Genomic DNA, 12,638 nt, shown 5'->3' with positions numbered 1-12,638 from the left:
AACCCAAGATCTTTATGTACTTAAAAAAAAGTTTCCCAGAAATTGGCAGGAGCAGGCAGGAGGAAACAGTCGCTATCATACCAGAGAGAGCTTGAAGTTTTCTAGGGCCTACTCTTTAGGGGCTTCAGAAAGAACAAAACTGAAAAGGCTGTCTCTCAGAAGCACACATTTAGAATGCTTTTTTATGTCTTCGTTTGGAAAAGTGGATTCCCCCTGCCCCATTCTTTTACCCACCCCATCGTGGTATCTTCCTTGCCAGGTTTGGGGAGTGCCACGCGTTGCTTTTTTTGCAGCCTCCCCTTCCTCCCCTGTGGTGTAATAACGGTCTCTTGTATTTGCATAGCTCTTTACAGTTTACAAAGAGCACTTTCCGTGTTTGTTATTCACTTTCCTCCTTGAGACAAACGTGTAAGGTGGATTGTATTGTTCTAGAATCCAAATTAATGGAGTCTCAGGGCCTGCAGTTATTTACTCAAGTGGAAGAACTGGTTTTCTGACACCAAATCTAGTGGCCCTCTCGCCTTCACTCAGCTAGACCAGGAGTCAGAAGACTTAAGAGTGGAGGCCCAGCTCTGCCACATACTGTGTGACACCAGGCAAGTCATTCTCATCCTCTGGGCCTCGGCTTCCTCATCTCCAAACAGATCATGATGCCATCTGTGCTCACTGAAGTCATTATGTCAAAGTCATTTTCAAACTGAGAATGTGGCATTCCTTGTTGCTAATTTTTAGCCCTGAAAATACTTCGAACATATTTTTGCATTGGGAATGGAGAGTCAGGGTCTCCTGCCCCTCTCTCCCTTGATTAAGTCCATTTAAGCCCACACCAGACAGTTTTGTTTTACAACTCTGATCTAATAGAGAGGATCCAGCCCTTCCCCACCAAGAATGGGGTGAAGTCCACAAAAATGCTACCAGGATGGCAGGGAGAAATAATAACATTTTATCAAGGATGTGTTGTTCTGGGTGAACTGTGTGGCCTGATAGTAGAACAGTTAACATCTGAAAGCTGGGCTGTCTCAGAAGGAGCTTCTAACGTTTCTTCACGAAGGGTAACAAGAAAATTTTGAGTTATGGTGGCATTTATCAACCAAAGATAAGGGGGTTTAAACTAAAACAGTTTCCTTTCTTCTCCCTACTGTTTCAGGAAAGCTCCCTTGCATCCTTTCCCAGGAGCCCAGGTACTAAATAGGCCCTGATGTTGAGAATCCTTCTCATCAGGGGCAGAAACAAGTTTCACATGGGACCGTTTTCAAAGTTGTATTTTTTATGCATCAGTGATTTGAAGCTGGCATTAAACTTCTTAGTCCAAGTTTAAATTTAAAAGGTTAACTTATAACGATGACTTTAGACTATATTTCTTTTTTTTCTTTTTTTCTTTTTTATTGGGGAAGGGGAACAGGACTTTATTGGGGAACAGTATGTACTTCCAGGACTTTTTTCCCAGTCAAGTTGTCCTTTCAATCTTAGTTGTGGAGGGTTTTTGTTCAGCTTCAAGTTGTTGTCCTTCCAGTCTTAGTTGTGGAGGGTGCAGCTCAGCTCCAGGTCCAGTTGCCGTTGCTAGTTGCAGGGGGCAGAGCCCACCATCCCTTGCGGGACTCGAGGAATTGAACTGGCAACCTTGTGGTTGAGAGCCCACTGGCCCATGTGGGAATCGAACCGGCAGCCTTCGGAGTTAGGAGCACAGAGCTCTAACCGCCTGAGCCACTGGGCCGGCCCTAGACTATATTTCAATTTGGGGGGAGAACGAAAAGGATATGTGTAAGGGGATTGGCCGTTTTAATATTCACATTTCCAGAGTGTCAGGACCCAGGTCTTTTGCTGAACAGACTGCAAACTAAAGAATCATTTATGTTCTCTCTTACAGGTGACAGAGTTAGTCCTTGATAATTGCTTGTGTGTCAATGGGGAAATTGAGGGCCTGAACGATACTTTCAAAAAACTAGAGTTTCTGAGTATGGCTAATGTGGAACTCAGTTCACTGGCCCGGCTGCCCAGCTTAAATAAACTTCGAAAGGTAAGTTGACAATAGGGCAGGAATACATTATGAGTTCGATGCAAAGGCTATTTCTAGTTTTTGGCCAAATGGAATGACCGTTCTGCTTTTTAATTAGGAGGTTCTCAGATTCTAGAGTTAAGTAAAAGGGTTATGTAGGATTTTGGAATCAGCTCTACTAGTGCTTTTAGAAATTTAAATTTAATAATGAAATTGCTGTATGGCATGAATTTGGATTTAACAGCTACTAAATGTTTTTCTCTAAAACATAAAATCCAACTGTTACACAACTGGAACCAAATCTGGGTGAAGAGCCCATTATACAGACAGTCCCTGACTTACGATGGTTTTCTTTATGATTTTTTCCACTTTGCAATGGTGGGAAGCCCTATGCATTCAGTAGAAACTGTACTTTGAATTTTGATCTGTTCCCGGGCTAGCGATATGTGGTACGATACTCTCTCATGACGCTGGGCAGTGGCATTGAGCCACAGCTCCCAGTTGGCCACGAGATCACGAGGGTAAACAACGGATACTCTGCAGTACATTCATTGTGTCACATGATTTTGCCCAACTAGGCTAATGCAAGTGTTCTGAGCACATTTATGGTGGGCAAGGCTAAGCTGTGATGTTTGGTAGCTTAGTTGTATTAAATGCATTTTCAACCTATAGTATCTTCAACTTACGATGAGTTTATTGAGAGGTAACCCCGTTATAAGTCAAGGATTATTTGTATAGGGGTTCTAATATATTATTTGGCGGTAGTAGATGGAACTTGGAAATGAATAGCTTAAGACGGTCTCTTAAAGCTAGAGAGAATGACAGTTATTTTGCTTCTTCAAATTGATAATACGTACTCTAAAATCTTTGATCTGTCCTAAATCTTCACCATTTTTTGTTTTTTCATGTTGAATATATAGTTGGAACTTAGTGACAATATAATTTCTGGAGGCTTGGAAGTCCTGGCAGAGAAATGTCCAAATCTTACCTACCTCAACTTGAGTGGAAACAAAATCAAAGATCTCAGTACAGTAGAAGCTCTGGTAAGTGGGAAGGTTTGTCTCTGGACTTGCTTTTTTTGATCGACTTCTGTGAGATTTTCTGGTGATTTATCCTATCGATTTCTATTTCACTTTTTTGAAACTTCTGAATTTTTTACATGTTGTGATCTAGATGGTTATTGCTTTTCCTTTGGGGTAAAACATTCAGATAAAATTTTAAACTGGTGCGAAATTTATTTTATCTCAACTTCAGGGATCGAATAGCTGGTTTGAAAATTTCTAGTATTTTCTTAAATTCTATTCTTTTCCCTTCTTCATTTCTTTTCTTTTTCTTTCTTTCTTTTTTGTTGTTGAGTTATTTCATTATTTGCTCCTTTGTTTCCTAGCATGAGGGAAGGAAAAGGAGAGGAAGTGAAATTCTGAAAATTGTTGCTCTGATTTTTAAAAAGCTTGGGAAGAGGTTGAAATGGTTGAAAGTAAGCTTGACTGTGGGTTTAAACTGAATATGTTATTGTTCTTGCCTATTTGTGCACAGATTCCGTCAATAAAATCTATTGAGTGTCTGCTGTAAGTAAGGCACTCACCCAGGTGCTAGAGACACAGCAGTGAATGAAACGAAGTCCCTACTCTCGTTGAGTTCCCACGCCAGCACCTGGTTAGGAGAATGGCTGTGCTTGATAATAACCCTTCATTCTAAAATTCTGAAAATCCAAAAATCATCCTCTTGATTTCAAGTATATATATTCTGGTTTGTGAATTAAAAAGAAATAACGTGATATTTTAAATCTTGAGTGTAAGTTTTAACTTTTGACTTTTCCAGCAAAATCTTAAAAATTTGAAAAGTCTTGACTTGTTTAACTGTGAGATCACAAACCTGGAAGATTATAGAGAGAGTATTTTTGAACTGCTGCAGCAAATCACATACTTAGATGGATTTGATCAGGAGGATAATGAAGCACCAGACTCGGAAGAGGATGATGATGAAGGTAATCGTTCTTAATACTCCTAAATGTGTCAAAATTATAGCCTACACTCCAGCCATGCAAATTAGATTGGGAATGGATATGTAGGTGTAGGGAAAAAAAAGATGTAAGATAAGAAACATTTAAAAACCCACAGCCCTAGTCCTGTATTTCTTGTTTCAGACTTTTTATAGCTTTGGAGGAATTTAATAATTATTATATCAAGCTCCATGAAATTTTATATCTGTATAAACTTGTGTAACCACCACTTAGTAAAAGTGGCAACTTTATTTTCTGGGTTTTTTTTTTTTTGCAGCTTTTAAAATAGTACTTTAAAAGAACCTTTCATCACAGTATTATCTATAATAGCCACAAAGTAGAAACAACCCAAATGTCCATTAATTGATGAATGGATAAACAAAGTGTTATATATTCATACAATGGGATATTTAGCCATAAAAATGAATGAAGTACTGGTACATGCTATAATATGAGTGAACCTTGAAAACATACTACTATGTTGAAAGAAGCCAGTCACAAAAGGCTATATATTGTATGATTCCATTTACATGAAATGTCCAGAGTAGGCAAATTCAGAGACAGAACGTAGATTAGTGGTTTCCAGGGCTGGGGGAGAGGAGAATGGTGACTGCTGTTGGATTTGAGGTTTCTTTGGGAGGTGATGGAAATGTTCTAGAATTAGGTGGTGAATATATAATACATTTTTGGATAAATGGGTGATTAACAGATCAGATGACAAAATAACTATTATTAGTAATGGGACACTTTGTTATTATTTGATGGATAAACAATGTTATAAAGTGATGGAATGATGGACAACATTGTGTCCGCAAAGTAAAACAAACTTTAGTGCATGAATGTTTTGATGAAAATCTATATGTTGGAAAAATTTCACTATTTAGAAACCATATTTCTCAAATTGTAAATATGCATGTTACAAAAGGGACATCTTTAAAGATAAAAAAATCATGAGATACTTCCCACCCATTGACTTAAGAGTTTGAAATGACTGGGGCAAAGGTTAAAAAGATCAACATATTATTGAGAAACATTTCCCCAGCCATTAGCTCTTCTTTTAAAATATTTTTAAAGATGGAGATGAAGATGATGAAGATGAAGACGAAGATGAAGCTGGTCCACCTGAAGGATATGAGGAAGAGGAGGACGAGGACGAGGAAGATGAGGACGAGGATGAAGATGAAGCAGGCTCAGAACTGGGAGAGGGAGAAGAGGAAGTGGGCCTCTCATACTTAATGAAAGAAGAAATTCAGGTGAACAGACCCTTCTTACGTGCACTGAAAATTAATTACTAAGGCATAGGGCTAAGTATCACGAAAAGTAAGTTGAGTAGAAATCTGAGTTATTTCTAATGGGGTACATGTGTCGGTGTCTTTTCCCCCCCTCTGTCCCCCAGTTCATACTATATCCAAACACTCGTAAATATCTACTGATTTGACTTCCCCAATCTCTTTCAAATCCATTCTGCCCTCGGGCATAGAATGGTGGAAACATACTACAAATGTTTCGGAGCCTCCTTTTCTGCATTTGTAACACTGAGATTATACCAACCTCATAGAATTGTTTTAAGGATTTAACAAAATAATATATGTAAGTAGTTGCTGGCACATTGTAGGCACTCAGGAAAACGTTCCTTTCCCCTGATTCTTTCTTGCTTGTGCTTCTGTAGTAGCTTTCTAAGTGTTCTCTCTGAATACGGCCTCACCACTGAGGTGTATCCTTCCACTGAGGTGTATCCTTCCACTGAGGTGTATCCTTTGAAGGTGCAGGCGAAGTCTGAATGCAAATGTGAGCCTATCCCTGGCCTGCTTAACCCTGGAATGCTTCCCTGTTGCCACCAAGACCCTTCATTATCTAGCCTCCTCCCTTCTCTGGTTTATCTCCCTCAACACCGGATTAAATCATCCCACGAAGTTATTTCTTCTTGCCTCCTGTCTGTATATAATATGAGTATTCTGTTAATACAGAGTAAATAACATATAATACATTGTTTATCTGAAACGACTTTGTACCCATGTCCTGTGATAACTTTCTCATTTCTGAGGTAAACATAAATACAGTAAAGCATGTAAAGTGCACTGATTTTATGTACAAGTCCATGAAATTTTATATCTTTGTATACTTGTGTAACCACCACCCAAATCGTGCCTCATGAACTTTTCTGTTTAAAAAGTCAACTCTGGAGTTGCCTCATTTGAAGCTTCCTGTAATTTTCATAGACAATCACTCCTTTCTCTATTACCTTTGACCTTTGATTAGGCTTCTATTACGTGTAGCCACTTTTATAAAAACTTGGTTATTTGGCCACTTTCTACTAGATGGTGAGCTCCTTAAGGGGATGGCCGTTCATCTTTGTACCTCGGCCTCTAGCACATTGACGGGACAGACTCATGGGAAATGGCAGTGGATGTGAACACATGATTTTTAGCTCCTGGGAGTTTACATAAGTTATTTTCTCCTAATGTTCAACTATTGAGTTTTGTTTTCATAATTCGTAATTTAAAATAATTTTTATTATTAAAAATAACATCTTATTTAGACTAGAAATTATTAGTATTCTCATTTGTTTTCTTAATGCCTTTTACATTGGCTAGATAGATGATATCATTGATTTAATGATATATTTGCTCTGATACCATTTTAAATATAAAACTAGTGTGGGAAAAAGTAGAACTCAAACTTGTTTGGGGCCATAGTGAATTAGGAGCTGTACCATAAAGAAGAATAGAACTTTAAGGATTTTAAGTATTCATGGGACTTATGTTATTTTACCTTTGGCTTTTTATTTTCTCTGCCAATAGTAATTCGTCTTAAGTCTAAGTATTAAGTAATTTAAAAATGACCTTCATCTAACGGCAAATGTTTATGTTTATCACTCCATTGAATATTGGGAATTATTAACTGAAAATGGCATGGTCCAGTATGAGCAGAAACCTTTGAGATAATACATACATTAAGTCAGTGTGCAACCCCGGTGGCGGGGACCACAAGTTGTTTTCGGTCATGATGAGATAATTTGGATGTTTAAAATGAAGTCTTGTTTTTAGAAACTAAGAGCCAGCAGAAGCTTCAGAGACTATTGAGATTTAAAAAGAAATGAGAAGGAAACAGAAATGGCATTTGATTAGCTATTTTTTGTTTGAGTGTTATTTGTGTTTCAGCTGCTCTTTAGAGGTAAGGCGTTAATATGTATAAAGAAGGACTTTATGTCGGTGTAGTATATATTTCATGAAAAATAGGGAATAGAAGATTTGGGAATTATGGTGCTCTTGTACTATTCATAGTACAAATGAGAAAACATTTTAGTTCTCACTAATTAGGGAAAGACTGAAGTCTTTACAGAGCAAGTCTCTGGTGGTCTAATAGATGCTATTAAAAAACAAAAAAAACAAAAAAGGCTTAAAAACATGAGCCAATTAATCTAATCATATTTTGTTTAAAACAAATCCAGAGAAGTAATTAGCTTTTCAGACTTGAGTTTTTCTAAATTATCAAGGAATAAATGTGATTAGTATCTCAAGTGTTTTTAAAAAGATTATAAATATTTAAATATCTTCATTTATCATTCTTTGCAGATTTAAGATGTTTAAAATGACCTCTCTCTCTCTCTCTCTCTCTCTCTCTCTCTCTCTCTCTCTCTCTCTTTCTGTCTCTGTCTCCCACCCTCCCTCCCTCCGTCCCTCCCTCCCTCTCTCTTCCTTTCTGCTCTCTCCTCTACTCCTCTTTCTTCCTCTCTTTTCTTTAGATTAAGCCTGCGGGTTCTCCTGATTTTTATTGTGGTTCCTTTCTGTACCATTTATACCCCATCTATTCCTGTTCCCTGTAGCTTGGTGGTATTCTGGTAATGAAACACTTTACAGTGTTTGCTGTTAGCTAAATACTGGAAAATTAGGTTCAGTTTAGTATTTCTAGACACAAATGGGGCTGTGGATACTGTGAAAAGGGTGGGTTGTCCAAGTTTCCCCTAACTACCTAGCAGTTCTTGACATTTGCCAATTAAAGTATTTTTAAGGAGCAATAAACTCTGAGGGGTTAAAGGGGAGACCCTAGATTGGTTCCATGTTTTCCAACATATAGTAGAACTCAACTGTTTGGAGCATATCCAGGAAAAAGGCAATAAGTGTAAAAGGCCTCTGAGTAACCAAAATATAAGTAACAAAAGACATTTTCTTTGTAGGAGAGTGTTCAAGCTGTTATTCTAAACCTGTTTTCTCTTATATTCAATCCTCTGATAAGCTTGTTGATCTATTTTCTGAATCCACAGCAGATTAAAATTGAAATAGTAACTGACTGCAAAAGACAAGGCATAAAAACTAGGAAAAGATACAGCTCAAAGTAGGGTCCAGGGTCCTTTTAAAAAGGGGAAAAAAACCATTCTACATATATTAATAGGCTTTGAGGGCGCTGACAGATACTAATTAGTATGATGTTTGTGATCAAAATGGTGACTATGATAATTCAAGAAGAAGGTTTGTTAGGTTTAGTGGAAAATGGTAGAGAAGTGGACAGTGTACTTTAGCAAGAAATTTGTATCCCAATTGGCTAAAGTTAAAAAAATGGTGTTGATATGTCAAGGCAATGTTTAAACCTTAGCTGTCCAGAACAACTCATTCCACGAAAGTTGTAGATCAAGTTTATTGTGATTTTAATTGACATTTGCTATTTCGATGCGTAGATTTTTTTAGATATAGAAGGAATTTATAGATCTTTCTAGATGAATACTTTCTTTTATTGATTGGAAAACTGAGGTCCAGAGAGATTAGGTGACTTATTCAACACATAACTGTGTTGGGTCCAGGATTCAGGTAATTCCTACCATAATGTATAAAATCGAAGATGCTGTCTTTGAAATATTCAAAAGTTATTCTGTCCATTATAGTAGCCACTAGGCACTTTTGTCTGTTTAAACTAATTAAATAAAATTAAAAATTTCTTATAAAAAGTTTCTCATTTGCACTGGTCACATTTCAAGTGCTCAGTAGCCACATGTGACTAGTGGTTACTGGGTTGGACCACAACACAGATATTAAACATTTCTATTGAGGGTTTTTCAACATTGCTGGTCTAAAATATTATTTTCATAAAGATACTAGATTTAATTGGGTTTTTTAAAAGGACATATATAAGTCAGGCAGAGTTTATCAGAATACAGAATAATCATAGTTTTTTTTTCCTCTTGTTGGGCTGTATTATTGTCAAACGGAAAAATCTGTGTCTTGGCTTATTTATTCTCAAACTGAATATTTGGATTTCAAGGATGAAGAAGATGATGATGACTATGTTGAAGAAGGGGAGGAAGAAGAAGAAGAAGAGGGTGAGTTGTATTAGCCATAAAAATAAAGAGTAATATTCTCAGGGTATTCATTAATTCCATTAAGAAAAAAACATAACATTTATTTTCAAAACAGAAATGAAGAGATAATGGATCTTTGAGCTCAATTTATTATTTTTTTAGTGTCTTTCATTTTAGAGAGGGTGAAGCCTTCTCTATAAGAGAACAGTTGAACTCCAGATAAGCCCTTTTTAGATTTGCTCTCTCGTATTCTTTGCTTAGGTCTTTCAACATAAATTAAAAAATTCAGGGGTGGCCGGTTAGCTCAGTTGGTTAGAGCGCGGTGCTTGTAACACCAGGGTTGCAGGTTGGATCCCCACACAGGCCAGTGTGAGCTGCGCCCTCCACAACTAGATTGAAACAACTATTTGACTTGGAGCTGGCGTGTGCTGGAAAAACACACTTAAATAACAGTTAAAAAAAAAAAAAATTCATTAATTCCGTTAATGTCAAGCCCTTAGTTTCTGGATCTGTACTTCATGATTTGGCCACAAGGGTGCGTAGCAAGCTGTGCTGAAATTGAAAGAAATTCAGAAAGGAAACTAACAATTTCCTTATGTCATTAACTTTTCACTAAGATAGTTACAAAACTTTGTAACTTCACAAATACTCATTTAAAATTAAGTATTGTACACTTTCTTTCACTCATTCAGAAGAAGAAGGTCTTCGAGGGGAAAAGAGGAAACGAGATGCTGAAGATGATGGAGAGGAAGAAGATGACTAGATCATTCTAAGACCATATTCCCTATTTCCTGGGTGTGCAATAGAGTGATCACATCTTCTTTGTTTCTTCATGTACGATAGCTGTCCCTACAGAAGATAACGTAACTTTTTATAGGAAAAGTGTGGTTTTACTATTTTTGCCTTATCATTCCAAATAAGATTTACTAGTCTGTTAATGATCATATTGTATGTAGAGAAAAATTTTCATTGACCCCCCCCATTGTGAAATTCCCTAGCAGTTTATTTAGAATCTTAATTTTTCTAATACAAGCTCAGTGTATTAGTCATTTTAGCCCATAATTAAAACATGATTGCTTTTACACAGGCATAGTATAGTGCATTTCATTCATAAGGTTTTAAAGTTATTTATGAATTAACTGAAATCACAGTCAGCTGGAATATGAAATGAAAGTAGTCTCTTGAATAATAAGTTTGTTATGTTTTTAGCAGTCATCCAGAGATCTTTAATTTGAAGGCAATGACTTTTTTTTGGCTAAGGGTTTATGTGACAAACATGAGTAACTTGGAAAGTAGAGCAGAAAGGTAAGGGTTCTATTCAAAAACAATTCAAGGCTTTCGAGGAAGCTTCTGAAAACCTAAGCCGGGTGATTAAGATTTTATTTTTGAAGGAAAAATTGGTTATAATAAGTTTAGAGACATGCAGGTGAGCCCTTTGTTCTTCAAGCTGAAGATGTCGACATGCTAACGGTTGTTGTGTATTTTTGTGTGTGCATTTTTTGTTTTCCTCTCAGCAATCCCTTTACGATCACCTTCCTTTCCCGTTTCATTCTCCTCCCTTTATCTCAAAAAAAAGTTAGGAAACTTATGGGCACCCGGGAAAACCTTTAGTCTTATACCTCAACCACCTTTTCAGACCTGTCTCAGTTTTAAACAAGCTAAGTGAAAGAAACTGAGTATTTTCTGAGATACGAATAATGTTATCAATACAGTTTTATGCAACAGACTCTTTTTACTGTAACTCTTTCTTGGTTGACAAGATGTACAGACTGTGTTAGTAGGGTGAAGAAAGAAAAGAAGCAGAGGGTCTTTTGGAAGCAACAATAGTGTTCCTCAAAAGTTGGAACAATTGCCTGTTGATAATTAATGAGACATTCAAAGTCAAAATTTTAAGTTAGCTTCTCAAATGATTTAGATACCACTCTGTAAAATATTTCTAATTTTTCTGAATAGAGTCTTTAACTCTTCTTTCTGTAGTCTTAAAGCAGATGTAGCATTTGATTGGAATATTTATATTGGGCAGTTGGAAAAATATTTGAAACTAAATCCATATTAAAATTAAGATTTGTTTTCAAGTGGATATCCATTAAAAATAGAAAAATATTTGGGATAAGTGTGAGTGTGTGTTTCCTTATATGGCTACTAAATATAATATGAGTAGACAAGTGCATCTCACTTTTTGTTGTGGAGGCTCCATGTTCAAGGCAATTGCTTTTTTAATCTTGGCTCTAAATTTTTCCCCCCACTTTGGAATATTTGTAAATTTCTTAAATTAGTGTCAGCAAATTAATTGAAGTTACATTTCCACATTGGGGCACATTTAAATTACTGAGTGTAGTACTCCTTTTTTAGTTTGAAATGTGTGACTTGGGATTTTAAAGTAAAAATTAGAAAGTTATTTGTGTATAAACTAAAAATAATTACACAATTGACTGAAATAAAACTCTTGGGATAAGTTTGGTGGGGGGATTGGAATCTGCAAATGGCTAACATTTTATTCCTTTTTAACAATTGAAATGTCCTGTTTTAGTCCCGAAGAATTCTCATCGCATAGTATGCCAGATTATAAAATACTTATTTTTAAAATTTAATCTGTATGTTGACTTTCTTATCAATCATCTTATTGTGCAATCAAAATTAGAGTTCTTTGGTTTGAAAACAACACTTAGAGCCTCCAAATAACTTTTTAAGACTTATTTAGCTTTGTGGGTGGTATTTTCATGCAAATAAGTAAGGGTGGGTTGGGTTTTATATTTTGTAGAAGTTTTTGGTCCTATTTTAATGCTCTTTGTATGGCAGTATGTATATAGTGTGTTAAATTCCTTAAAACTCTCCTTTAAAAACTTTGAAGTTAATACTTTTGTGCAACTGTGTTTTGAATAAAGCCATGACAGTGTTAAAAACAAACAAAAAAAATGCAGTACTCCTGATTATTCTTTTATTGTTTCTGACTGTTCCCTGTTTTTTCTGTGACTGCTGTAACTTAAAGTTTTTGAAACCGAATTGCTTCAAATAAATTGAAGATTTGTTGTTAATGATTAGTTTCAGTGTTTGACATTCACTTTTGAACACTATTGGGGGCTTTGAAGGTCTTTTTAAAAACAAACAGCTTGAAGTTAACTCACTTAAACACTTGGATGTTACATGAGGCATTACAATTTAAAAGTTTAACTCATCTGTCTATTTAACTTTTTCCAACAAGCAGAAAAAGTACTGGATTCCCTTAATTTTCCTTCTGTTTATCTTCAGAATACTTAGATAATGTAAATACAAACATACATAATTCTTGCATGTTTAACACCTTGAGTAAATCAAACCTGAACTAAACAGTGGTTTTTTCCTGCTCT

At 36.1% G+C, this 12,638-nt stretch overlaps 1 protein-coding gene across 6 annotated transcripts in view; it reads left to right on the top strand.

The window, feature by feature from the left end:
* Positions 1-12,326, top strand: part of ANP32E (acidic nuclear phosphoprotein 32 family member E) — a 30,308-nt gene extending 17,982 nt beyond the window's left edge. For 3 of the 6 annotated variants that reach the window (XM_019739920.3, XM_019739925.3, XM_019739927.3), the window contains 6 exons: positions 1,868-2,017; positions 2,917-3,039; positions 3,818-3,983; positions 5,073-5,251; positions 9,255-9,312; positions 9,984-12,326. In XM_019739920.3, coding sequence (XP_019595479.1) covers positions 1,868-2,017; positions 2,917-3,039; positions 3,818-3,983; positions 5,073-5,251; positions 9,255-9,312; positions 9,984-10,054 — 747 coding nt within the window. In that variant the 3' untranslated portion in view covers positions 10,055-12,326. Of the gene's footprint in view, positions 1-437; positions 597-1,867; positions 2,018-2,916; positions 3,040-3,817; positions 3,984-5,072; positions 5,252-9,254; positions 9,313-9,983 lie in introns of those variants that run through there. The other 3 variants (XM_074318850.2, XM_074318851.2, XM_074318853.2) reach the window with 2 other exon arrangements.
* Positions 12,327-12,638: the final 312 nt, after the last annotated feature.

Source organism: Rhinolophus sinicus, chromosome 7 (assembly GCF_057876585.1).
Source record: "Rhinolophus sinicus isolate RSI-liver-muscle chromosome 7, RSI-T2T, whole genome shotgun sequence".
NCBI classification, from domain to species: Eukaryota; Metazoa; Chordata; class Mammalia; order Chiroptera; family Rhinolophidae; genus Rhinolophus; species Rhinolophus sinicus.
Note: the sequence above shows the minus strand (reverse complement) of the source record. Positions and strands in the feature narration are given on the sequence as shown.